The sequence below is a fragment of the Triticum urartu genome, chromosome 4 (genome assembly GCF_003073215.2).
Source record: "Triticum urartu cultivar G1812 chromosome 4, Tu2.1, whole genome shotgun sequence".
NCBI classification, from domain to species: domain Eukaryota; kingdom Viridiplantae; phylum Streptophyta; class Magnoliopsida; order Poales; family Poaceae; genus Triticum; species Triticum urartu.
Genome location: NC_053025.1, coordinates 596,813,375 through 596,840,918, shown reverse-complemented (window position 1 = coordinate 596,840,918; position 27,544 = coordinate 596,813,375). Strand labels below are relative to the sequence as shown.

The 27,544-nt window shown below is 46.3% G+C and overlaps 2 protein-coding genes, 1 long non-coding RNA gene and 1 pseudogene across 8 annotated transcripts; 1 reads left to right on the top strand and 3 right to left on the bottom strand.

Annotated features, from left to right (window-relative positions):
• Window positions 1–8,436: 8,436 nt before the first annotated feature.
• On the bottom strand, window positions 8,437–11,139 carry LOC125554337 (SKP1-like protein 1). 4 transcript variants are annotated; one of them, XM_048717910.1, is made up of 3 exons: window positions 11,128–11,139; window positions 9,937–10,293; window positions 8,437–8,562 (listed from the first exon to the last, which is right to left on the bottom strand). In XM_048717910.1, exons 1-3 carry the CDS (start codon window positions 11,137–11,139, stop codon window positions 8,437–8,439), a joined length of 495 nt encoding a protein of 164 aa, XP_048573867.1. The 4 variants fall into 4 exon arrangements, with proteins under 4 accessions (XP_048573867.1, XP_048573870.1, XP_048573868.1 ...); XM_048717913.1 differs by having other exon boundaries at window positions 8,437–8,567; window positions 9,957–10,293; XM_048717911.1 differs by having other exon boundaries at window positions 8,437–8,572; window positions 9,962–10,293.
• LOC125554338 lies at window positions 8,591–9,051 on the top strand. Its single transcript, XR_007304371.1, has 3 exons — window positions 8,591–8,650; window positions 8,738–8,863; window positions 8,959–9,051. It is a non-coding gene; the product is annotated as an uncharacterized LOC125554338 (long non-coding RNA).
• Window positions 11,140–12,488: 1,349 nt separating the features above from the next.
• On the bottom strand, window positions 12,489–16,993 carry LOC125553000. 3 transcript variants are annotated; one of them, XM_048716720.1, is made up of 6 exons: window positions 15,642–16,993; window positions 14,571–14,806; window positions 13,864–14,046; window positions 13,690–13,780; window positions 13,166–13,433; window positions 12,489–13,083 (listed from the first exon to the last, which is right to left on the bottom strand). In XM_048716720.1, the coding sequence occupies exons 1-6, from the start codon at window positions 16,937–16,939 to the stop codon at window positions 12,766–12,768; spliced, it is 2,394 nt and encodes a 797-aa protein (XP_048572677.1). In that variant the 5' UTR covers window positions 16,940–16,993; the 3' UTR covers window positions 12,489–12,765. The 3 variants fall into 3 exon arrangements, with proteins under 3 accessions (XP_048572677.1, XP_048572680.1, XP_048572678.1); XM_048716723.1 differs by having other exon boundaries at window positions 13,220–13,433; XM_048716721.1 differs by having other exon boundaries at window positions 14,586–14,806.
• A 5,510-nt stretch (window positions 16,994–22,503) lies between these two features.
• On the bottom strand, window positions 22,504–26,597 carry LOC125554336 (annotated as a pseudogene).
• Between the last annotated feature and the right edge of the window lie 947 nt (window positions 26,598–27,544).

Here is a 27,544-nt window from a genome sequence, read left to right as displayed (position 1 = left end):
CGAACACCAAACCTCGCAGCGATGAAACAACTGCACATTTAAAACTACACGATCAACACAATTATATATGATGTTTTTCATAACAAAATCGAAAAATATATGACCTAACTAATAATTCACAAATATATGACCCCGTCGGCCTCTGGAAGGCCAAAGAACACCTTTTCGGGAGGTGTCGATGGTCGGGGTGTCCTGTCGGTGTCGGGGTGCCGTGTCGGGGTCTTGGGGTCGGGGTGTCGGGTCGGGGTGCGGGGTCGGGGTCGGGGTCGGGGTCGGGGTCGGTCGGTGGGGTCGGGGTGTCGGGTGGGGGGTGCGGGGTTCGGGGTCCGGGGTGTCGGGTGGGTGCCGGGTCGGGTCGGGGCCGGGGTCGGGGTGTCGGGTGTGTCGGGGTCGGGGTGAGGGTCGGGGTGTCTGGTCGGGGTGCCGGGTCGGGGTCGGGGTGCCGTGTCGGTGTCGGGGTAAGGGTGGGTGTGGTGTCAGGGTGTCGGTGTCGGGGTGTCGTGTCGGTGTCGGGGTCGGGGTCTCGGGGTCGGGGTGCCGGGTCGGGGTCGGGGTGCCGTGTTGGGGTCGGGGTGTCGGGTCAGGCTCGGGGTCGGGGTGTCGGGTCGGGTCGGGGTCGGGGTGTCGGGGTCGGGGTCTAGGGTCGGGGTGTCGTGTCGGGGTGCCGGGTCGGGGTCGGGGTGCCGTGTCGGGTCGGGGTGCCGTGTCGGGTCGGGGTTTCCTCTTTTTTCCTTTTCTTCTTCTTCCTATTCTTCCTTTTCTTCCTTTTCTTCCTTCTTCTCTTCTTCTTCTCTTCTTCTTCTTCTTCTTCTTCTTCTTCTTCCTTTTTCCTTTCTTCTTCTCCTCCTCTCCTCTTTTTTCTTCTTCTTCTTCCTCTTCTTCTTTTTTCTTCTCCTCCTCCTCTTCTTCTTCCTTTCCTTTTTCCTCTTCTTCTTCTCCTCCTCTCCTCTTTTTCTCTTCTTCTTCTTCTTTCCTCAAACTAAACTAAACCTAAAACTAAAAACTAAATCTAAACTAAACATAAACCTAAAACTAATAAAACAGAGAAAAAAGGAAAAAACTAAATCTAAACCTAAAACTAAACTAAAACTAAAACTAAAACTAAATCTAAACTAAAACTAAAAAAGAAAAAAACAGAAAAAAGGAGGGGGGCTCACCTGGGGCAGGGCCGGTGGAGGAGGGGGGCGGGGCGGTGGAGGAGCTGGCCGGGGCGCCGGGGCGGCCTGGGGCGGCGGGGGGCCGGGCCCGGGGCGGTGGGCGGGGCGCGGGGGGCCGGGGCGGCGGGGGGGCGGGGGCGGCGGGGGGCCGGGGCGACGGGGCGACGGCTGCGGGGGCGAGAGGCGGCGGCGCGCGGCGGGTGGCGGCGGCGGCGGTGGGGTGGGAAGTGGTGGCGGGGCGAGGAGAGAACAGAGAGGGGCAGGGGGTACGGGCCGTTAGATACTGCCTCTTTGACGTCCGCCCCTCTTTGCCGTCCGCCCTTTTGCCTCTTTGCCGTCTGCTGGCGGACGGCAAAGAGGTGGGCCGTTAAGTTTTTCCCAAACGGGCGGGGGGTGGGGGCCACCTCTCTCTTTGCCGTCTGCCAGCTGACGGCAAAGATTCTTTGCCGTCTGCTGGCGGACGACAAAGATCTGGCGGACGGCAAAGAGCTTCTTTGCCGTCAGCCTGATCTTTGCCGTCTGCTTTTTGGTAGCTGATGGCAAAGAGCTTCTTTGCCGTCAGCTAGCAGACGGCAAAGAGCTGGCAGATGGCAAATTATCTGATTCCAGTAGTGATCTTAGATTTTCACCCTGAAAGTCACGGCTCGACACCCTGAGGAGCACCACCAAAAATTAATTCCTCCAGTGTTGCCGCCCCCATTTGACACTGTTGCTCCTAAGAGTTATCAAACACCTAGCTGACTCCATCGCCTCGAAGGCTCCGTCCGTTTAACCGGTCATCTCATCTCAACCACCATGACCTTCTCCACAGCTGTCTACGCCATAGAAATTGAGAAGCCGACATGTCCCATGGTGTCAACAAACAATAGAGCTCCGCTCCACGCTGTCATGGAACCTCATAGGCTGATATGGCATGCACGACCGAATTCTATCCGGTCCAAATATCTTGGGCAGGATCTTCGGCAGCAGTTTCGGAACACGTCGATGACCAAATCGAGGAGGACATTGCCATGATGCAAAAAGAGCACGAGGACAACCGCCATTGTTTTCACGGTAGTAGACCGCATCAGCTGACGAGGCACACGGTCGACCGTAGCTTTGGGTCGAGCTCCACCAACCAACCCAGATCAAATTGGAGGGATCAACAGCCCAAGCCATCCCTGCAAGCCAGGGCACACCACCGGGCGGAGCACCCTACCACACCCATCGCGAGCAGCGCCGTCGCTGCCAGATCGAAGCATCGCCGCCACCAGATCGAAGTCGCGCCGCCGCTGGGCAGGGAGAGGAGTCGCACCGTCACGAGAAGTGCCAGCGACTGGTGGGACTAGGGTTCCCCCGAGCCGCCACTAACACACAAAAAACTAGACCCGCAGGTGGTCGTCCGAGCCTGTGAAACTAACAAAGACAACCAAAATATCGCCGACAGGATTCAAGCCATTGTTGACTGGGCCAAGAGCCCAATCAGATCAAAGTTAGCACATCCGCAAGGACACCCATGCATGATGTATGTCATCATTTTTCTAACTTCGAAAAATGTTGATCTTCCATGCCCATTTGTTTCTATATGTAAGGTCAATGGCGGAGCTTCATGTAGACCACCACGGGCCATGGCCCCCCCTTAAGTTTTGCATCCATTGAAGAATATGCTATATATTAGGCCTAACTAGTGTTTAAATTAGAGATTGGCCCCTTCTTCCCTATTAATTTTCTCCCCTCTAGGTAATGGCCTCCTCTTGGATTATGCTCAAACTCCGCCACTACTCAAGGTGGTTATGAACTTATGATCTAAAGTATTTTGCAAACTTCCTTTGAAACAAGGTGTTGTAAATTTTATGATTAAGCACTATTTAACAGAAAAACGGTTCTGCGTTCAACGAAGCTTTGCAAACTCCACATCCAAAACCCCGTATGTATACCATGAACTGAAGGTAAAAAGAAATCTCGTCGAGCATGTGGAAGTTGGATAAGAATGTACTACCTCTGTACCTTAATATAAGATGTTTTTGAAGTTGAAGTTCAAGAATCTCTCTCCATCACTTAAATTGTCAAATAAGGTGATTTTCCTTTTCTCAGTGTGATCAAGATCAAGAACAAAAAGTGAAAGCATCAGCTATTCAGATCAACACGAAAGTTCTGAAAATTACTACACCTAAACAACCAAGCTGAAATCCATCTTGAGAGCAACGTTATGAAAGTAGAAACATAGAAAAGTTGCAGATCTATACTATATACACAGAAAGGAGGCACCTTAAATAGTAAGGTACCCACACCACCATCTTATTGGTCCATGTTGGCATAGGCGGCCAGTGCGGTTTTCTAGAGAATGATAGGGCTTGCACGTAATGAACTGAAGTACTGATCCGCCATTTCTGTGGATAATGGTTAACGATAAAGCTCTTGGCCTGCAGACATGCATATAAAGACAACTGATGACTATCTTCCGATGGAGAGAAACATGACCAAACAAATGCAAAGTATTTACAGCACAATGTTGATAACAGAGCCACCGTACCACTGTTGTTAGGCCTGTAGTTTTCTGATGATCCACGACAGACTACAGGTAGCTCAATTGTTTTTAGCAAAACTAATTAGGTATGCCGTTTTGAAGATAAATACTTATATACTCCCGAATGGCCCAAATGAGCCATACAATTACATGGTAGTGCCCATTCCTCACAAATATGTTTTGAACACAAACAGAGAACTGCTGCCAAGAGTATCAAAAATAGATTCACATAGAAAGGAAAGAAGAGTAGAGGATCAAATATGTTGATGATGTTTATCCTATTTCTAAGAGATGAAATGTTTCAGTAATAGGAACATTATTGTACATAACCACAAACGGACCCTGAACCATTCAACGTTAAGCAGCATTGTACAGAAACTATGTGTAGCAGTCACAAAGAGTTTTCAAGTCCTATGAGACTAATCCCCACTCAGCAGCTTTGCATCATACGAATAGAATCCTAGTTGCGACGGTATCTTCAGACCAAGTGTTGAACGTCATTCTTTGAGGTGCCAAAGCCTCCAGTTTGGTGCCTTGATTCTTGTCAAAGTTTAGCATGGAGTCTAAACTACAATACCATGCAAAAGTGTTACCCAACTGCAGAGCAGAAAATGATCCTACTGAAGGCGCTGATGACTGACGAAAAATCCGGCTTGCCTGACCCATCAGCTTAGCACTTGCAGCGCATGTCAGCAGACTAAGATGTTAGTACAACTGGTATATACAGAAAACCGAACCCTTGTAAGGGGCATGTGATGGTAGCAGAATGCATTGAATGAGACAAAATGTAACACATGAGTTTTTCGTAACAGCAACATCTCATAACACGCACAAAAACGTGCAAAATTAACAGATGAGCAAAATAATGGTGGTCTTTTCATAGCATGGCAAACATTGCGATGCGGTATTGAACATGCCATATAGAAATGGCATTGACAAAAAAAATTAACAGATCAAATGTTGAATGGCACCAAATTTATCTGGTTACTTGTACACAGATCAACAGATGCGCACTGACCATTGAGGCAACACGAACATGCAGTAGAAACATATAAGAGCGTTGAATCACATTTCACAGAAGGTGAACAATTCTGTTGCTACTCTTTTGGAGAAGGTTCAGCAAAGACCTGACGTTACCACATTTGAAGCTTCTGCCTACAACCCCAAGGTTGTGTATAGTACCTTTATTGTTTCTGTTGTTGCCATTCGAGTTTACTCTAATCAACGACTTTGTTACCACTCTTATTAAAAAAAGTAACAATTAGCAACATTTACCCTAATAGGAAGAAAACACAAATCAATGCATGACCATCAATTTTATTAAACTATTGAATATTCATTCTATTAAAAAACTCATAGGGAAATAGCAACATGAAATGCATACAAATGCTTAAATGATCCAACTTAATCGTATTAGCATGATCATGATAGTACATCGGTTCAATTTACACCAACTATTCACATTATGTAGTTAAACTACCTTGTGCAAGTACACTATTTAGATAGATCCATGAATGTTCAAACGGGCATTGCTATTCCAGATGTATTGGTAAGAAAGATTAAATATACCTATATAAATTTAGAAGGCAAATGACTGGCATGTGGCACCACACAAAGTTCAAGATATGGTCAACCCATGGCACAAGTTTTTTTTTTGAGAAATGAAAGCATTTTCTGCATTCAGCAACATCATCTACTATCTACTACGTATATTATTAGATAAGAATTATTAGCAAAATAACATTGATTAAATGGTCTTCTATGGAATTATGACGAATTGATGAAGTGGGGCTCAACCAGGTGAAACGAGATTTTGCTTTGGATCTGGAATTTACTTTTTAAAACAAAAGTCCGTTTTTTTTAGTTGAACGAAATTCGGTTCCGACTTCACAATCCGTATGAGTTCTCTCCTTTTAGATGACCGCTTGAGCAAGGGATAGTTTGGTAGAGATCATATGAGATCCCCACAAAATAACTCAATTCGTATGAATTTAAGGATCTCTAACATGATTTTGAACATCATGGGAAAATTTCATGCATCCTCTATGATATTTTTCTTATTTTCGTGCACTCATGGAGCTCCCCGCGTGTGACACATCACATATCTACCAGCTCGGCACATTCCTGCCAAGTGGGGTCAGACACTTCACTGGTTTCATCTTTCCTAGACATCCACACTCAACAAGCGGCCGTCCAGTTTTCTATAACCACATTATGCGGTATTAATTAATACCATTTTTACTCCAACTTTCATGATTGTGATAGAAATTAACCCATTTAGAAGATCTTTCACATCTTTACCTAATTTAAGTAAACTTGTGCCACAAATTAGAAATTACTCATTTGAATTGTTTCCCCGGTCTGACTGCTTGAGCCCATGCCTCCGTGCCGACTGGGATTGCTACATGGGTGGTTTATTTCCATGGTTCGGTTTTTGCGGACCACATTCTTCTCTCCGCCGCCACCAATGTCAGCAGCGCCACAGAGGGGCAGACAGTGCACGCCGAAGCAAAGGCCCCACGCTGTCCTCCTCGTGCTCACCAAAGTCACAGACGGTACTCCATGGAGCTGCCGCCGGAAAGTGAGCTTAAGACAAGGTACCCCCGTGTAGTGAGCCAGGGGAGAGCTCCTTGCTGATGATGACACCCAGCAAACCGACATACCAGCTACGCTTGCCAAACAAATTAAAATGATTGTACCTAATACTCCCTCCGTCCCAAAATTCTTGAATTTTTGGGACGGAGGGAGCACATATTGTTCAATTGTTGCACAGCACTCTACTGCTGTGTACAGGAAAAATCGCCTTTCATGAAACTAATTAAATTGTTACTATGTTCCAGGAACAAATGTTGATTTGGGAATAAGAGTACACTACCTGCCTTGAAACATATCCTTCACCCAATGGCCCGCGCTGCATTTTAGAATTAGCTACAATGCATATGCCATTTACTTACTCTGAAATGAAATCTTTTAAAGAAAACAATCCAGACTTGCATCATAGAATCTGAATTACAGAGTAACATATTCATCACAGAGTCTGGTCACTACAATAATAAGTTACCTTGCGTTACAAACATTTTCTTTTCAAAATCTCACTCCCGCAGCTTTGCATCATAGAGTTGTGTCTGGCGCTCGCTATCTTCGGATCAAGGTGCATATAGCAACGAGCCCACGACCATGTCGTCAGCAGCCACACGCCGATGAAAAGATACCACCTGAAGCAGCCTTCACGTCCACTCCAAAATCCATGACAACAACAACATTATGGGTCAATGTCCACAGACTGGCCAGCCTGCCCCTTCTGGCAACTAAATTTGAAATTACTGAACTTTCTGAAAGCAATGATGCTGAACAAGTGAAAAACTGAGATAATCAATTCTTTTTTCCCCTACTATGATGAAGAAAGAACACTGAATAGAAATTTATTATGAACATGAACACAAAACTGAAGAAAGAATACTGATTACTCGAGAAGAATAAAAAGGACAGAGGAATAAGGATAAACTTAAACATAAAACTTAGGGAGCCGAGAGACTTAAGAAAAAGAAACTAAGAGAGGGCCTGGTGTGTTCTGTTTAGTTCTGCCGTTAAAAATTACTACGACTAAAAAATGATGCAACCATAGTCAGTGAACAAATACTTCAATGATAAACTGAACAATCATACAGAGATGAGATGTAGCTCCAATGAGAAGGACTAAGTGAACAAATACTTCAATGATAAACTGAACAATCATACAGAGATGAGATCTAGCTCCAATGAGAAGGACTACTGATGAGAAACAAGCCAGCATTCAGAAAATCAAACTAAACCAACATGTCCACCACCAATCACTCCTCCCAATCACCTTAACCACTCTCTCGTTGCCATGAACAAACTAATCACCATGTAATATCCACACTATATGTATGTACTAGTCAGTTATTTTGGAACATGATTTTGATTGAATATCTAGAAGCAACTACGCTCAAAATGGCAGCCTAAGTTAGCAGTGCAACAGCTCCCATTCGCCTAGCAAAATTCACGCAGACAATTGGGACTGAAGAACACTAATAGCATCCCCCTGTGCAAAAATCATTTCTGCCGAATGCCCCCATACACTTGTATACTAACGCCATTGATGAAAAACACCCAAAAGTTACGCAGAACACTAAAGACAAATGAAGCGCACAAAAACTCCACTCCAGCTCATGGGCGTAGGTGTTCCAGTGCAGGATTTCCACCGGAGCGAAAACATTGGAGGGTAATTAACGGCGCTGAGTACGGACGGACGTCGGAGGGAGGCCATGCTTGTCTCTCGCTAGCAAAAACGACGAAATGACATGGGGTGAAGAGTGGAGACCCGTAACCCGAAGAAACACAACTAAAACGCGCCCGCTTGCGTTGAGATTCGTGACAATGATCCAACGGTCACTAAATTCGACCTGAAGCCAAATGAAAATGATTTCGACAGATCTTTAGCAAATAAGTAGACTAAAATCGGAAACAATAAGGCTATTTCAAGATAACAGAAAATATCTCAAATCACACGCATAAATCAGCTAAGGATGATGTTACCAAGCGAAACATCCACTTGACAAATAATAATTCAGTTTCACAAGTAATGACCACTGACCACAACTATTTTTAGGATATAACGATGTTTGGGCTTCAGAATAACGATTATGACATAGAAAAGGCAGCGGTGAAACATAGGCATACAAAGTCTCATTAGAAAAAAGATGAATACTTAAGCATTAATTCGACGCAGCAGTGCCTCGATGCTACTCTTATCTACTCAAAAGCCCACTGGTTCTCCCTGCGGATCTCCGCCTCCTCCTCGGGTGTGAAGTCATTCTTGATGTTAAAAGTCTTGCGGATCTCCTCCGGAGTCTTGCCCTTGATCATGTCGGCAACGGTCTGGCAAGTATACTACCGGAAACTCGAGGTGCGGGAGTACTTGAAACGAGTGAAGGCAAACGATGATTACAACCGTCAGATGATGACGGTTAGTTTTGCCCTCTTAAAACCAACCTAAATTTTTGCACTTTCATTCCTTCTGATCTTCTAGTTTGCTTGTTTAACTAACATTCAGGCTATGTTGGCGTCTTGGACTAACCGCACGGATCCACCACAAATGGGACCCCCACCACCACCTGCGGGAGAACCCCCACACGTGCCCACGTTCGATGAATGGGTGGCACTAGGCAGTGATGGTCCGGTTAGTACATTTGCCTAACTACTAGCAAACTAGTTCTCGTTCATGAAACACTATCATATCATATTTACCGTTAGAATCTTTTCTGAAACATGTAGGGGACCGGTGGCTCGACTCCTGCTCCGTCGACCCCAGTCACTCCGATCTGGCAGAGTGGTGGTGGTCGCGATGGCGGTTTTGGCGGAGGTGGTGGTGGTGGTTTTGGCGGAGGTGGTGCTTTTGGCGGAGGTGGTGGTGGTTATGGCGGAGGTGGTGGTTTTGGCGGAGGTGCTCTTGCTTGATGATTCCGTGCATGTGGCCATCGTGCCATGCCTTTCATATTCCTACTTTTATCATGTTTCATGTCTTGCACTACTTTTATGTTCATGAACTTCCATCGGTGATGATCTTTAGATGATGTGATGAACTTGAGTATGTTTAGATGATGATGGTGAACTTGAGTATGTTTAGATGAACTTGAGTATGTTCACATGATGAATTGTCATATTTCTGCATAATTTCATATTGTTCTATTTTGAAATGCTGTCAAATGAATTGGAAAAGAGAAAACAGGGGAAATAAAAAAAAACTATGCCTACGGCAAAGCCGTCGGCATATATACGCCCAGGAGTTACCAGGGCTTGCCGCGTGGCACATCTATGCCTACAGCAAAACCGTAGGCATATATGAAAAACTATGCCGACGGCTTTGCCGTAGGCATAGCCCTGCCGCCAGGAGAAGCCGGGGGACAGCACGTGGCGCAGGTATGCCGACGGCTTGGCCGTCGGCATAGATTTCCATCTATGCCGCGCCACGTGTCGGCATACCTGCGCCACGTGTCGTCCCCTGAATCGCCAGCGCTGTTGACGGCGCCGTCCGTTGCCGTCAGACGGAAAACAACGCCGACGGCTAAACTATGCCGACGGCTATCCCACGGCCGTCGGCATATGCACCTATGCCGACGGCTATACTACGCCGACGGTCTGACACATCTACGCTGACGTGATCTACGCCGACGGGGCTATGCCGACGGCAGCCGTAGGCATAGATCTATGCCGACGGCAAAGGACTTATGCCGACGGCACTGGGCCGTAGGCATAGCCCGCGAGTCCGATAGTGGTAAGGTCGAGCAATCCCTTGATGTTGAGATAGTTTGCAGCGAGGATGAGGTCGAAGAGGGTGGCCTGGTCGACCTTGACGAACTCGGCGTCAAAGCTCTTGAGGTCCTCGGCAGGGGCGGCGGCTGCGGTAGAGGTGGAGGAGCTGGAGTCGGCCTGGACGTGCTTCTTGCAGTATTCGATGACCTTGGAGAGGATCTTGGAGTCAATGTTGGGGAGCGGGATGCCGTTGTCGGCGCAGTCGTCCTCGATCATGTGGCGGATGGTCTGCGACTCCATGGCGACCGCCTCCTCGACCTGAAATTCCTCGCCGTCCGAGCTCTTGAGCGTGATCATCTTCTTCTCGCCTTCCTCGGCCGCCATCGATGGATGGGAGGATTGGGAGGCGAAACGAAACGAAACCCTAAGAGCAGGAAGAGCGAGCGAGCGATCGAAAGACGGGAGCTTCTTTGCGTGCGTGCGTGCGTGCGTGTTGGGCTAGATAGATAGAGTGTTCCGGGGATTTATTGGGGCGGTGTCTGGGTTAGACTCGGGTAGGCCTCGGCCTCCTCTCTATTATACTATTATTATACGTACGTGGTTTCCGTTTCCTTGTTTGTCGTAGCCGATCTGCCCTCGCGTGCGGGACCACGTTGCTCTCCTTCCTTCCTAGCGTGCAAGTGCAAGTCTCCCGGCGGCGCTTCAATTTTCCGTTTCTTTGCTCTCCTTCCTAGCGTGCGGGAGAGGGAGAGAGAGCAACCGCTCCTAGAATTGAGGCACACAGGCCACGAGCATTGCCAGATCCTACTCCCTCCGTTTCAAATTACTCATCATGGTTTTAGTTCAAATTCACAAAATAGGAGTGGATTAAGCTAGTACAATACAACGTTACAAAGTGTACAATGTACAGTTTAACACCCCCTCTTAGCCGTAACTCCGTGTGGTAGGACGTTCAGGCTGGCCCTGAATCCATGAAACATCTGCGACGGAAGTCCTTTAGTGAACAAGTCTGCAAAATGCGAAGTTGAGAGGACATGGAGGAGGACCCGAGCTTCGCCAAGAGCAACACGATAATGTACAAAATGTAGGTCAATCTCAATGTGCTTGGTCCTTCGATGCTGAACGGGATTGCATGCGAGATATAATGCGCTATGATGTTACAATAGACAACAGTTGCACTGGATGGTGGACATTTGAGCTCATGCAAGAGTTGTCGTAGCCAACAAGATTCAGCAACGCAGTTTGTACTACTCCGCTTCTGCACTAGAGCGTGACACAGTTGGTTGTCTCTTGGATGACCATGAGATGATGTTAGCACCAAGAAATACACAAAATCCCGAGGTTGACTTGCGGGTATCCGGACAACCGGCCCAATCAGCATCGGTGTAGGCTATGAGATCCTTGGATGAAGATTTGTAAAACTGAATCTCATAGTGTGATGTGCCTTGCAAGTGCCGAAGTATTCTCTTGATGAGTTGCATATGAGTATCACATGGCTCATGCATGAACAAGCAGACTTGTTGAACGGCGTAGGCTATATCCGGGTGAGTGAGGGTGAGGTACTGTAGAGCCCCGGCCAAACTCCGATAATAGGTAGGGTTGGAAAGAGGGTGGCCATCTGCCGTAGATAGTTTAGAGGTGGTATCAATGGGGGTGGACACCGGTTTGCATTGGAGCATGTTGGCATGGTCAAGGATCTCAAATGTGTATTATTGTTGACTTAGGAATAAACCGGACGGGTTCGGAGTGACATTAATGCCAAGGAAGTGGTGGAGATTACCGAGATCCGACATGGAGAACTCCTTCTTGAGGGAGTAAATGATGGTGTTGAAGGTGAGGTGGGAATTGACGGTGATAATAATATCATCAACATACATGAGCAAGTATGCAAGGGAGGTGCTGTGGTGAAGAATATAATGAACAAGGAGATCTGAGCTGCATTTGCTTGCAACGATGTAATGGGTAATCTATAAACGATTGATCATTGTTATAGATCTATTTGCTACATTCTAGTTTTCTGATCCAAGAAGCTGGCGTGCAAAGGATATTCCCTTTTTATAATAACTACACCTATAGCTTGAAAAACGATCTTCTATTTTTTGACAACAAAAAGATTGAGAAACGATTTTATATTATGAGACGGAGGGAGTAATTGTTGATGTTCCAAAAGAGATGTACATATTAATTTCCATTCGGACAGAAAATACTAATCGTCACTACTAGCCCTGCCTCTCAGAATTAATAAGAACAGAAAATTCTTCAAACAGTAGAAAATCCAAATGTTTTACTTCAACCGATACAACACGTAGATCATATATAAATGTTTCTCAAGTGATGTCTGACTTGCAAAAACTACCTCTAAGGGGCATATAATGCTAGCTGATCAATTTAACTAAGTAAGGCAAAACATAATAAATTAATATGAGTTTTGCTTAAGAAGTACTCTCTCTGTAAACTAATATAAGGTGACCTAAACAATCTATACTAGTAGTTTACAAAGGGAGTACTACATTTTAAACGTAACGTCCAAAATGGTTTCACAAATACGACTGCCATCAGTAAGGAGCAAACAACGGAAGATTTATCGGAGCACGGCAAAAATTAGAGTCAGATATACAATGGAAGGTGATGGATGGCGAAGGTATCACTGCAAAACAGCTAGAAACAAAGGATGAGTATCGCACTGCAGAGAGCCACTGATGATCCATCAGTTATTATGTGCTAATGTCAAGAACACCTAGTGACCAGGTCAAATACTGAGGGAACATGAACATTGTTAGAACGTCCCATGGATATCTCGGCAGTTTCAGAATTTCTATCTAGCTGCTATCAAATTTCATTCACGGATGGTGAATCATCTGCTGCAAGTCTTTTTTGAGAAGGTTCGTCGGAGATCGGCTTGTCATTAGCTCGTTTCATGTCTCTGCCAACAATCTCAAAGTCAGTTAAGCTACTTCCAGTGCTTCCTCTTGCTGCTGCCGGAGACATAGTTGGGGAATGGACGCTGTTGTTTGATCCTGCCATCTGTGAAGTCGAAGATGCAGTTCTTGCCATAGTATTGTTAACATTCTGCTCATGACTTGCCTGTGAGACCACCCTCTTCATAATGTCGCTTGGGGTTGACATTGCTTGCTCCAGTTCTTCAAGCTGAACCAAAACAATAAAGTGAGATGTTATTATTGTTCCTCACAAGCAAGGAAAAAGGTCTTGTTCGTTCATAGAGCACTACCGGATTCATGAGCAGAACCAAATTGGTAACATGAATAAAATCCAGTCTGTGCACCTTCTTCTGGAGTCGACCCAACATTCTAGCAAGGTAAGATATCTCATCTTCTAGAGTCGACTTCCCTGAGCGTCCTTTATCAGACAACAAAGCTTCCTTGGCATTTATCAGATTATGCATACGCCACTTGCCTACTGAAATAGCCTCTGCACAATATGGGATTGCATCCTCAACCTTGGATGCTAACTCCAAGGCAAAACATATGTGGACGTTTCTAGAACTGAATTAAGGTAATAAACAACGGATGAATCAAACTGAAAGACAAAAGTATTACAATAGACCAGCATTATCTACCTGGCATTTTTCTCTAGTGATCATAGTTCGTCCCCAAATGCACACTTACATGTTGATTTCAGCAGGTGAAGGCACCCGTGCAAGATTTGGGTTAACTCAAATTATTTGAAACCATACCTAATATGCTGATTTATACGTCAGAGTGATTGACACTATTATCACCACAAGGAGGATACTGCTGGAAAATTCGAAAATGGTCAGGCCTAACCAAATGTTCCAAGATCGCTAAAGCTTCGATGTAGCAATCAATTGATCTGTCTCTGTCCCCTACAAAAGCGAAAAATCAAATGTGAGGCCTTGAATGACCATTCACCAACCTAACACATAGTAACTGAGATAGCTGAGATTACCTCTTCTCATGGAGGTTTCAGCTAGAGCATTCAATATATTAACCTTCTCCATTGTCTTATCTGGACTCTTGGCAACTATCACCCTTGCAGTATTCAACATTTTCCAGGCCAGATCCAAATCAGAATCATCTCCATCGCCTGTCATGTTCCCATCCTTCTGACCTTTGCCATGCAAGTTTGCCCCTAACCAACAACTATATCAGCACGTACTATTGAAAGAAGAAAAACAGTATTTTTTTCCTTTAGAAAACGGAAGAGTTTTATTATTCCGGGCCTCTGAATCGAGGATGCACACAGCCCAAGAAGAAACAAACAGCAATGAGATGCATACAAGATCCACCTCACTTAGTATACTGTGATCATATAATATTAGCGAAAACATTCCAAGTCCCAAACTATTAGTACTTTGCATTAGCATGGGCAAATTACTGATTAAAAGTTTAATTATTAGGTATATATACTCTTCTTTAGGCATGAACAGACGATGACAACTTATTGCAACCAGTTGTCTTATCAACTAGAGTATATAGATTAAAAAAGGATAATAATATCCTTCAGTGTATCTGAGTGCCTAGGGCAGTAGTAGTGCCATGTTAAAGTTGTGGGGTCAACTAATCCTGCAGCTTTCTCTAAAAGACCATTCCACAAACCTGAAGAATAATGCAAAATACAGTAATATATTTCAACCTATAGTGGTGAAAGTATACCTTCTTCATAATTACCTTTCCTTGAAGGTGGAGCATGCTCAACACTGCTACCAGAGGCCTCTGAGCTCCCAGCATCATCTGTGCTGGTTGTGGGTGTGATTGATTCTTCATTTGGTGCACGCTTTAAACCACTACCTGAAGGATTGGTCGCTTCCCGAGCTTTGCATAACAAGGCACCTCCATAATTGTAAAATGTGCTAGCACACTCAGGAGCAAGGCCTCCATAATGTCGAACCCTATGTGAAAACAACAATGCGTAAATTTGCCGATGCATCATCGTCAAGGTTATAACATAAACATGTAATCTGAAGTAGAACAAAACCATTTTAATGACACAAGGCGTTAACTATGTTCTGTCGACTGTCTTTTATAGTTACTAGTGCCTTTCTATAGATTATGAAGTACAAATCTGAGGAAGAGGAACCATATAAATGAACTGCACAGCGATCAAATAGGACAACACCTATCCCTGAAGCACTTGGACTTTGATTTAATTCTCATCGCATTACAGACATCACAATAAAATATGCTAGGCCCTACTCCAAGGTGTTATTATCAGGTCATATTGGCTAACAGGACTCACTAACCCCTCGGAACACCAACATCCACACCATTGTGCTCACTATCAAATACATGAAACCAAAACACCACCCTCGGTAACCACATTGTCCTAGAGCATCTTAAATCCTACTACTAAGGTAGTTTTTCTTAACCGGGCTCTGCCCCTTTCCATTATAAACATAACGGAAATACATCAGTACGGGAAAAAGATCCAGGAAGGGGAAAGGGAAGAGCGAGTTCAACGCATTGACAGGAAACTCACAACATGTGTTTGCAATCGAAACAAAAACCCATAAACACCTTAAACTAGACCTAAAGAAGTTCCAAACATAACAACAAAGACTCCTACTAAGGTAGCTACAAATGTCAAAAGGCTCAGAGCCACTATGGACACATGAAAAGAACAATGAACTAACTGGAAGTTTTCTTTCCCACAGACTATCCATATGTTACGCTACAGCAGCATGTCTAGTTAGGAGAACAAGTGGAGTTTGGGAGTAGAACCCAAACCTGATCTCGAGAGCATGTTTGAAGCAGTCAGCCGCGTTGGCAAAGTCCTTCTCATTGATAGCCTTGCACCCCTTATCAAACAGCACCTGCGCCCATTCTAGTGATTTCTCCTCCCATGCCCCTTGCTGACCATCCCTCCTCAGTAGGTTCAGCCGCAGCACTGGGCCGTGGTGTTCACCCCCTGGCACTTGGAGCCTAGAATGTGGAGTGTAGAAGCTGACAACTGGAATCAAATTACAGAAGCCATGATTATCGCACTCCCATTTCGCCTGCTCCGACTGCAGCTCGATCATGGAGAGATTATAAACAGTTTTCACGAAAATAGCATTTGCTCCCTCTGCAAAGCCCAACACTGGAGCAAGTGTGCCTGTATCGAAGAAACCCACATCGACGATCCGGCTCAGCACCCATCGTGCATCAGTGCCATCACTCACCTCCCTTTTCCACAATATGAGCTGAAAATCAATGGCTTCGGCAACCCCCAGTCCACCGTCCTCCGCCAGCATGAGGTTAAATCTTTCGGGGCCACTGCCGTAATCCTCAGGTGGTGTGTCCAACACAGCCAGTTCACCACTGTCCAAATTGTACTCCAGGATCACCCCACCGTCGGAGAGGAAGTAGAGCAGAGACCTCCCAACCAGCACGCTGGAATGATGCTCAAAGTACATGGTGAACTCGTATTGCCTCGAGTTCAGCTGGCCCCACGTGCCAGTCTCCGACGAGTACAAGCACGCCGATGTGACAACGTGACAGTCTTCTTCGTCTTCGTCATCGACGGCGAAGACGAAGACCACGCCGAAGGGACCTCCCGCACAGTCGCGGTGGTCGCACCCGTCCGCTGTGCAGAACACGGCCGCGGTCGGCCACCGGCACCTGAACGCCGCGGGCACCGGTATGCCCCGAAGGGCGCCCGTGATTGGCTCCCACAGGAGGAGTTCCTGAGTTTCCTGGAGGTGGTCGGAGAGGAAGAGGGCGCGGCCGTGGCGGCAGTCGAGGGGGCGCCAGAACCGGCGGTCTGGAGCGGCGAGGGAGAAGGGCGGGGCGGTGGTGGGGACGAAGTCTGGGATGCGCTCGTCTTCCCAGTCGTGGAGGAAGCCGAGCACGGGGGGCGCCCGGTGGCGGTGGAGCCCGATGTAGCGGCGGCGGAAGTGGGGATGGGTGACGGCGCTCCTCCAGGCCTTGCAGACGAGGGAGGCGCGGAAGAGGCAGCCTGGGTCGTCGGGCGGTAGGCGGAGGAGGATCTCTTCGACGACGTCGTCCGGGAGCGCCGGCAGCGGCGGCGGCGGCGGTGCTTCCATGGTGGCCGTTGGCTGGGTTTGGGTGCGGATGCGGATGGGAAATGGTTCGGCTCAACCAGATGGGAACGGAACTGAGAATGGTTCGACTGTTTTGCCCACTAACTATAATTGTTCTTTGAGGGAAATACACCACAAGTCACAGAACTTGTACACGACGGTCAGTTTAATGTATAAACTTGTAAAATACGTGTTTCTAGTCATCTAACTTATCCTTTTGTTTATATACGGTGCTTTCTACCGTATCCAGCTGTATCATTACGGGTGCCAATGTGATGGGGCCTACAGTCAGTGGCTGATGTGGTGGTAATTCGTACGCACTGTTTTTTTCTCAGATAGCACCCTTGCATTTTATTTATTTATATGCAGAAAATTCTCAAATAAAAGTAAAAAAATTGTTGCACACAGTGGGATTTAAACCCACAACCGACCATGATTCGCCCCGCATAAAAGCCACCAGACCAACTGCAACTTTGCATTTAACGGAAAAAATTATCTTTATATAACTAGACCACGCGAATTAAAGTAAAATCAAAACGGAGACAAGGTAATCCCGCTTCGAGCTTGAGGGCGCAGTCCAAAAGAAACCTATATGCATTCATTCTGAAGTATATTTTCTTTTATGTACATAATTCACATTCAAACAAAAATTTCGTTCATTTGTCCTAAAAAACTATGTACATTCATTTTGACCTATATTTTCGTATATCTAATTTTCAATTTTTAAATTATTCAAACTCAAAAAAATGATGTTGATTTGTCCAAAGAAATTTATGTACATTAATGCTGCACTATATTTTCTTTTATCTAGATTTTAAAATTAGAAATATTCTAATTGAAAAAAATAGTTGATTTGTCCCAAAAATTTACGTACATTCATTTTACACTATATTTCCTTTTATCTAGATTTTATTTAATTATTCGAAATCAAACAAAAATTATTTGATTTTTTTTGCGGAGGTAAAGGGAGTTTCATTACATATGAATAGAGTTACAGTCGAGGGGCCAAATGTCCTCGATACATGGTGGAGCCGAATCAAGCCACACAGCCGTAGCTCGTTCGGACTGGCTATATTTCGCCAGATGATCGACAACTCTATTTTGAAGTCTACTAATATTTTATGGAAAAAACTCCCTACCACCAAGCAGATCTTTGATTTCCAGAACGATATGACCGTATCGCGAGTGAACCAACGCACCATTAGTCAAGCTAGACAGCTGTTCATGAAGGTGCTTGCGATGCGTCTCGCACGGCGGATTGACGAACTTGTTGGCCCGGCCCAGTCTGCGTTCATCAAAGGCCGCTGCATCCAGGACAACTTCATGTTCGCCCGAGGGATGGCACACCACTTCCACCGTGTCAAGCGCGCCATGCTTTTCGTCAAGCTCGACATCGCCAAAGCTTTCGACAACGTCTCCTGGCCATATCTGCTTGACATGCTCCGTGCTCGAGGTTTTGGTCCGAGATGGTGCGATTGGATCTCCATGCTCCTTGCCACCTCCTCGTCGCGTGTTCTGATCAATGGGGTGCCTGGCCGGCCCATAATCCACTGTTGCGGCTTGCGTCAGGGTGACCCTCTGTCACCGTTCTTATTCATCCTCGCCATGGAGCCCCTCCAACGGCTTCTCGATGTTGCAGTGGACACAGGGGTCATCTCCAAGCTCCAGGGTCGGCTGCCGCAGCTGCGGGCTTCCCTCCACGCCGACGATGTTGCTCTCTTCCTCAACCCCGTGAAGACCGAGCTGGCAGCTCTCCGCTCCATTCTTACTGCTTTTGGCCTGGCTTCCGGGCTTAAGGTAAACTTCGAGAAAAGTGTCGTCCTCCCCATAAGGTGCGAGCAGTTGGACGTGCATGACGTGATCTCACCTCTAAGGGCTAGGGTTGAGAGCTTTCCCTGCAAATTTTTGGGCTGCCGCTGTCGCTTCGGACCTTGCGTAAAGTGGACCTGTAGTCGCTGCTGGACAAGCTCCGCACACGCCTGGCGCGCTGGAAGGCCAGGCTGCTCACCCTTGCTGGTAGACTGGTTCTCCTCAACTCCGTCCTGACTGCTTTCACCATATACTGGTCGGCCGTCTATGCGCTCCCGCCATGGGTTCGTAAGGAGCTGGATCGACTACGGCGTGCATGGTTATGGCGTGGGGAGGAGGTGTGCCATGGCGGGCACTGCAAAGTTGTGTGGAGCCGCGTTTGCCGCCCGCGCGATCTTGGCGGGCTCGGTATCGTCGACCTGGAGCGGTTTGGCATGGCGCTCCGCCTCCGCTGGCTCTGGGCGGAAAGGACCTCCGTCGTCCCCTGGCAGGGTTTACCGGTCCCAGTGACACTTGCGGAACGACATATGTTTGCGGCGGCATGTGCGGTCACCGTTGGGGATGGCAACCGAGTCAGTTTCTGGTACGATAGCTGGCTGCCCGAGGGCGCGCCGCTCGTGATCGCCCCTGATCTATTCAAGGTCTCAAGACGCAAGGTGCGCTCCGTGCGTCAGGCACTGTTAGGGAGCAGATGGATTCAAGACCTCCGTGGCCGGGTGACCACCGACCTGTTGCCTTCCTTTGTAAGGCTATGGGCGTGTGTCAATTCCCGGCAGCCGCTCTCCCCTGGCACCATGGATTCCTTCCGCTGGAGGCTAACAGAAAATGGCGTCTACACGACGGCCTCCGCGTATAGGCTTTTCTTCATCGGATCCACTATTTTCCCACTGTGTCAGGAGATCTGGAAAGCTTGGGCTCCGCCCAAACTCCGTACCTTTGCATGGCTGCTCGCCCAACGGAGGATCCTCACAGCCGACCGCCTACTTGCCCGGCATTGGCCCAATTCCTATTTTTGCCCGCTATGTTTGCGGAACCTCGAGACATCGGTGCATCTCATGAAGGAATGCCCGTGGGCGCGTCGGCTATAGGAAATGGTGGCGCACCGTTTCGCAGTCCCGGAACTAAATCCGGCTGCATGGACGCTGGATGTGCCATGAATCGACTGGATAAGCAGCATGAGCCGCACGCCTTCCACTCGGAAGCTGGCGAAGTCGGTTGCCCTCCTAGTATTTTGGTGGATTTGGAAGGAGCGTAACATGCGCATTTTTGGCGGCGGCACGGAGCGCTCGCCGCGGCAAGTCTTGCATCTCCTGCTATCGGAGGCAAGCGACTGGGCGCTGGCAGGAGGCCGGCATCTAACTCTGCGAGAGTAGCCCCTTTATTTCCTCTTTTTGCTTTCTCTCAATTTCTTTTTCCGCAAGCTAATGCGTTAGCCTGCACCCTGTACTCGGCGTTCCTTCGCCTCCCCTTCTAATCAATGAAATACGCAGCTCTCCTGCGTTTATTTCAAAAAATATTTCGAACCGGGGCTTCTCCTTTCCGGCACACAATTTTGTCGTTTTGATTTCTATTTTAATTAGTGCGGTACGTGTTCAATAAATAGCACTAACTGTATATTTGACACATCAAACGTTAGTTGGTCTAGTGGTTTTCTATGCGAGGCGAAGGGTAGCAGGTCATTGGTTGAAATCCCATCCTGTTCTCCATTACTTTTTCATTTTATTTGAAGATTTTCTGCATAAATTAATAGAATGTAAGGGTCCTTTCTGACAACAAACCGGCCTCAGCCACTGACAGTGGCCCTGCCACGTTGGCGCGCGTATGGATACGACTGGGTATAATGGGAAGCACCGTATATGAACGAGGCGACAAGTTAGATGACCAGAAATACGTATTTTACAAGTTTGTGCACCAAACTGACCGCCGCATGCAAGTTCTATGACTTCTGGTGTATTTACCTCTTGTTCTTTTTTCTTCTGTTGATGAATCCATTTTTTTTAACAGAGAAAGGCGCACAAAGCGCCAACACTTTTATTCAGCTCAATAACATCTTACAGCGTGAAGTACATAGCCCTGAAAATTGATATTGGGAAGGAGGGAAACTACATGGCAAGTCCTATTTGTATGAGGTGAAGCAAAACAACTAATGTCAGGTTCTATGGAACATCTAAGAACCTGATGAGCCACGTTGTGACCTATGCCATTGATCTCTCTTGATATATGAAACACCTGTGCTTGAAGATCTTTAGTAAGAGAGAAAAAATTAGCAAGATATTTCCTAATGAACCAAGGGGTAGAATCAGCCAAAACACTTCTTTCTGCTGTCGCTTTTGCCAACGAGAGACAATCCGTGAGGAAAGTAGGCCTATAAATGTGAAGCCTGTGAGCAACTTGAGCTGCAAGAAGAAAAGCAAGGGCTTCAGCTTGAAGAGGCGTGCTTGTGTTTGGGTGGAAGTTTGAATTTGCACATTGACCTTAGCTTGATCCTGCAAAAAAAAAGAGAAACACTCCAACTCCAGTAGCTGCTATTCCATGTAGAAGTCCTGGAATCTTCGAACAATTGAAAGTGGCATCAGAATAAATTTTAGCTCATGAAATGAGAACATCTGTCCTAACAGTGCAGCCCTATTGAGGTAAGGTACTTATGTTATGAGAGGTAAGAAGCTGATCAGTTTGCTTATCATCATGGACTGAATTATGTAAGTAATTATTGTGTTCAGCCAAAGCTGAAGCAGCAATGTGTACCTGACGAGGAAGAGAAAATTTTCTAGCAAATAAGCAATCATTTCTAGATTTCCATATGCACCAAAAAAAATTGAAAATGTTAGATATAGATGCATAGGGGTGATTCATATTGAGCAGAGCATGAATAACAATTTGCATAGAAAGATGATTCTTAGTTAGAAGATCACTTCTGAGGTACCAAGGATGAGAAAATCAAGATGCTCTCGCAAAAGCACAACAAAAAAAGAGATGCATGTCATCCTCCTTAAGATCACAACAACAACACTGTTTAGAAATATGAGACGAAAATCGAGTAGCTCTCAAACCTGTTGGAAGAGCTTTCAAAGCAACCTCCAGGCAAAAGTTTGAACTCTTGATGCCATCAGTTGCCTCGCCTAAGACCTCGCTCAGTTGCCACCGCCTAAGACCTCGCTGCTTGCAGTCACTCGCAACGTCGTCCCCGTATCCGGGAAGGTCCCAGTTCGGCCTCTATTAGACCTCTTCTGCTTCGTCCAAAATCTCAATGTTCGTCTATTGTGCAGTTTGCCACCTTAATTTTGTTCTCGTTTATTCAGATTCCATAATTCATGTGATGCAAATAGGTAGACATGTGCGGGGTCAGCATTTTAAGTCTTGCCTAACAAAAAACAAGGTGCGTTCATTCTAGTTTTGCTTAGTCTGTGAATTTTAAGACACTGAGCTTGTTTGCAACATTGTACTGTGTAATACTATGTAGCAATCAATTGTTTTTTAGCAAGTGATGGTTATGCCACGGATGAAAGGAAATATTGACACTGTAAACATCCTGTAAGTTGTTAGGATGCAGAATTACGCGAGATACAAATTACAAATGTTGATCTGGAAAAGAAGAATACTATCCCAACAGGCAAGCATATCATTTACCGAACAGCCAACCATTCCAATGCTAATTAAGCATCATTGCACACAAAGTGAAAGATAATGCATATAGTTTTTCAAGTCCTAGGAGATTAATCCCCACACAGCAGCTATAAGATAATGCATACACTATGAAATGAAACAATTTCAAACATTTTTCAAACAGAGAAGTGGTGACAGTAGAAGAAGCGGGTCTTGAGAAATAACAGAGTACTTCAACTGCTAATTACTCCACTTCTATAAGATAATGGAGTATTTTCTTGTGACCGAGGAAATATGCAGCCCATAGTTATCATGTTTCTCAAAGATGAAATGTTACTCAGATGATCACCAATTTACAGCACAAAGGTCACCATTCATTACAGAGTTTCATCATTCCAATATTAAGCTTTGCATCAGACAGCTGTGTCTCGCTGGCACAATCGCGAGAACCAGGAGCATATAGCAACGAGCCGACGACCATGTCTTCTTCGACGAAAAGACACACCACCTGAAAGTATTCACTTCTTCGACATGCCGAAACCTCGGAAACCCATCATAGCAACAACACCAGGGTCAATGTCCTCAGGTTCATTATGGCCAGCCTGCACTTTCTGAAACCATTTAAATCCAATCATTATGAATTCTAATGATTTTGAACAGCCCATGGACTGTTGACAGTAATTCTCATGTGCAACACAAAACTAATTGTAAAACAAGGTAGTAATATACACAAACTGTTGCATTTACCTTCTTCACTTTTCTTTGTATTGACGTTTCCTCTCCTCTTCCTCTTGCTGTTGCTCTGAAGAACAAGCGAAAGAGGACATGTTGACTTGCAGACAGCAATCTGATAGACAGTTCAGTTTTCAGTGAGAATTTGGGATATACCCTTATCGTACTAGGCATATATGAGAACACAATCACAGTAAGTATCTCCAAAGGTGATAGTAACAAAGATAATGTTATGTACGTCTAGTTAGCCCACCGAGCACCAAGTTATGTACGTCTATTTGGCTGTCTGCATCATCTCATTGTTATGTATGTACATGGAATACACAAGTTGCCTTTGTAGCACTGATAACGTTATGTACATCTAGTTGGCCCACAGAGCACCAAGTTAGGGAGAGGATTCCATGATCTCTCAGATAGGAGTTTAACATTTAAATTAGGAATATATCTTTTAGATTGAGCCTTAGACAAGTTGGGATATTCATGATTTCTTACTTAAATCGGATTGTTAGGCTTCTATATAAAGAGGACCCTTGTGAGGAATAAATCAATAAAGCAAGCAAGAATTAGAAGAATTGCTCTTCTATCTTGCCTGAGAGCCTCTCCTTAGCATAGCACACAACCAACAGCCATTGGATATTGACATTATTATGTAAATTTGTAACACATGATTGCTATAAAAGTAACTTTTATGCAGCAAAATCTACCTGATACAAGTACACAGTTTAGACAGTTAACTGCAAAAAACAAAAAATAATGAAGCCGCCAATGGTAAGAAAGATAAAAATAACTAAATAAGTATATATATGAACTTATAAGGCAAGTAGCTGGCATACACCTTGAAAATATGATCCAACCAATAAAACAAGCACATTATTAAGCCTATTGTTTTCTCCAACATCATCAATTATCCATATTACAAAACTGAATAACAACACTAGTAAAAATTAAATGACCCCTTACAGAATAATGGTGTAAATTCAAGATATAAGTTCTATTGAGTTCCAAGTCTAAACACACATGCAGCAGTATATGACCATTGTTTATGTGGATAATATGACTTTCTCGGGTGAATCACAACTCCACGTTAAAATTGTGGTTTGAGTTAATTTGACAACATTTTTGAGAAATCTTTTCATACAAAGCCTAGAGAACAATACAACCTCAGCGGAAATTATGCATTTCACCACAAAATGGTGCAGCCCTGGCACCGACAATGGTCCCAAGGAAGGAACAATGAGATACAGATACAGTACATTATTCAGACTCACCTTCCTCCAAAGGTGGATCATCCTCAACATTGCTTTCAGAGGTCATCGAGTTCCCGGCATCATCTCTCCTGGTTGTACATTCACAAAATCCTGGGAGCCCTAGGTGAAAACAAAGGCATAAACTTGGTGCACTCTTGGGAACATCAGCTGAAGAATCTTTGGGTAGCAAGGCACATCCAGATTTGTTGAGCGTGCGAGCTCCCTCCAGAGCACCTTCTCCATAACACGGAACCCTAGGTGAAAACAAGGGCATAAATTTTCAGTATGTAATTGTTAAGGTTACAAATAATAAAAGGGCATCAAAGTTTTGTAGCACAGCTACAATTATTCCACCATCTGTTTTAATGACCCAAGTTGCTTTATGTTCTGTTGAGTTCCGTTTCTAACAACTGGTTAGTGTTTGCACAGAATTAACAAGTACATACCATAAAAATAAACGGCACATCGATGAGATATTTACAATAAGCCAGCACCAGAGGCATATAACTCTTCTCAAATAGAAATAGGATAACATCTATCACTCCAATAATTGCACTTTGATTAAATGCATGGCTCAATACACATATCCTGACAAAAGATGCAAGTCCTAACTCTATAGTATTGCTATCGAATAACACTAATGCTAACTCGACTCACTTAGCCGCACAAACTCCAGCACAGTAGGGCTTGCACCGACCAAAAGAAAGATAAACATCACTTGGCAACCACCTCATTGTAGAACATGTAATGCCGTTCTACGCCCATCTCCTAACTACAAAACTAAGGAAAGGAGACATGGAAACTACCAGCTGATCTGTAAAAGAGTACTGAACTAGATAGAAGTTTCTTTCGACAATGCCATCCAGACAAATGCTTGAGCGTGGCTCGGAATAGGTGGCGAGTTCAAGAATAGTGCCCTAACCTGATCTCGAGGTCATGGTTGACGTATTCGAAGGTGTTGATAAAGTCAACTTCCTTGGTAGCATCGGACCCCTTGTTCAACAATTGCTGTGCCTGATCCACTGTTTTTTCCTCCTCTCCCCCCTCCTCACCACTTGCCTCCCCACTAGGTCTCGACGCCGGCAGATTAATTCGGGTGCTTGCCTCGAGGTAGAGGAGTGTAGAAGCTGACAACTGGGATCAAACTACAGAAGCCTCGATCACTGCACACCTTCCTCACATGCCCTGATCGTAGCTCTATTGTGAACAGGCCGGCAACCGTGTTAAAAAAAATGACATTTGCTTCCTCAGCAAAGCCCAACACTTGCACTCTATGGAAGAAAGCATTCATTGGAATGAAATTTTCCAAGCACATGACCCGGTTCAGCACCCATCCTGCTTCAGCACTGGCCTCTCTTCTCCACAATTTGAGATGCTTATCCAAGCATTGGATTACTCCGATTCCACCATCTTCCACCAGCACGAGGCTATATGCATGGCCGTAGTATGTGTCCGGTAGGCCGAACAGAGTCAGGTCATGGCTTGCCAAGTCATACTCCACGACGAACGCACTGTTGGCGTTGCCGTCAGACATGAAGTAGAGCACCGATCTGTCAACGAGCACGCTGTAGCTTTCTGTGAATTCCGAGGAGAAGTCGATGTTGCTGTGAACCGAGGTCAGCTCCCCCCAGGCGCCAGTCTGGGACGAGTATATGCTGGCCGATATGAGGTGGGTCTCCTCGTCCTCGTCTATCAGGACGTCGAAGAGGAAGACCACGCGGAAAGGACCACCGAAGCAGTCGCGGTGGGCGCACCCGTCCGCTGCGCACAACACGGCAGCCGTCGAGAAATTGTCGCACAACGCCGGGGGCGCCGGTATGCGCTGCTGGGCGCCCGTGATTGGCTCCCACAGGAGGATTTCCTGTTCCTGATCACCAAATTCCTCGGGGAAGAAGAGGGCGCGGCCGTGCCGGCAGTCGATGGCCCGCCAGGTGAGGCAGTCCGGGGCGGCGAGGTAGAAGGACGATGCGGTGGTGGAGATGAATCGGGGGATGAAATCGTCCTCCCAGTTGTGGAGGAAGCCGAGCACGGGGGGTGTGCCGTGGAGCTCGTGGAGGCGGCGTCGGAATCTGAGGCTGGACACGGTGTGGCTCCAGGCCTTGCAGACGAGGTAGGCGCGGTGGAGGCAGGCGGGGTCGTCGGGTGGGAGGCGGAGGAGGATCTCTTCGAAGAGCTCGTCCGGGATCGCCAGCGGCCGCGGCGGCGGCGGCGGTGCTTCCATGGTGGCCAACCCTAGGTCTAGGTCTAGGTCTAGGTCTGGGTGAGAGTGGAGAAAGTGGAGAATGGTTCGGCGGTGCTTAGGGCTCGACTCCTTTTTCCACTTTCTTTTCTTTTCTTGTCTTTTCGATTGGGTCCTTTTCTAATCTCAGGGGAAATTCGTTTTCATCCCACGACTCTTCTTGCTAGCTTAGTTGATTTTCCCTATTCTGACTAGATATTTATTTCTTCTTCATCTTCAAGTAGGAAAAAAAATCAAAATGCATTGTATCGTATTACCCTAAAAAAAGAAGGAAAGTGATTCAAAACAGTTGGATGTAAAAAGTCGTGCGGCGGGTCGCATGCTCGACACGCGTCATGTGGGCCCGCGCATGTGTCTCTCCACCTCGTCCTTATTTTCAATCACCGCTTTTCTATTATCTCCAAGCGGATCGTCGTCTTCTCTCAACCATTTCCCAACATAGTCAACACCACACCCCAAGCGAGTTGGACGAGGCCAACGGTCATCGTCGCCACCGGATCTCACCGCTGCAACACCGAAAGGGGGCTACGTGCTGCAAGGCGGGCCGCGCGGTGCTGCGAGCTCCGCCTCCCTCCTTGCTCCCTTTCCTCATGCTTCGTGGTTCCCAACAGACGCCCAGGAGCTGCGCATCTGATGGCCATTAGGCCGGATGTTTGTTTTGGCCTGTGACAGCCGGATGACGCTTAGCAGGCACCCGAACCACCATTGTGGGATTCGATGGTACTAGGGGTTTAGGGATTGCGGCTTTGGGCAGTCGGAGCTCGCTGATGTGCAACGTGCCAGTCTTTGTCGTTCGAGATGTCGACGGTGAAGACGAAGACCACGCCAAAGGGACCTCTCGCACAGTCGCGGTGGTCGTACCCGTCGGCTGCGCAGAACACGGCCGCGGTCGACCACCCGCACATGAACGCCGAGGGCACCGGTATGCGCTCACGGGCGCCCGAGATTGGCTCCCACATGAGGAGTTCCTGAGTTTCC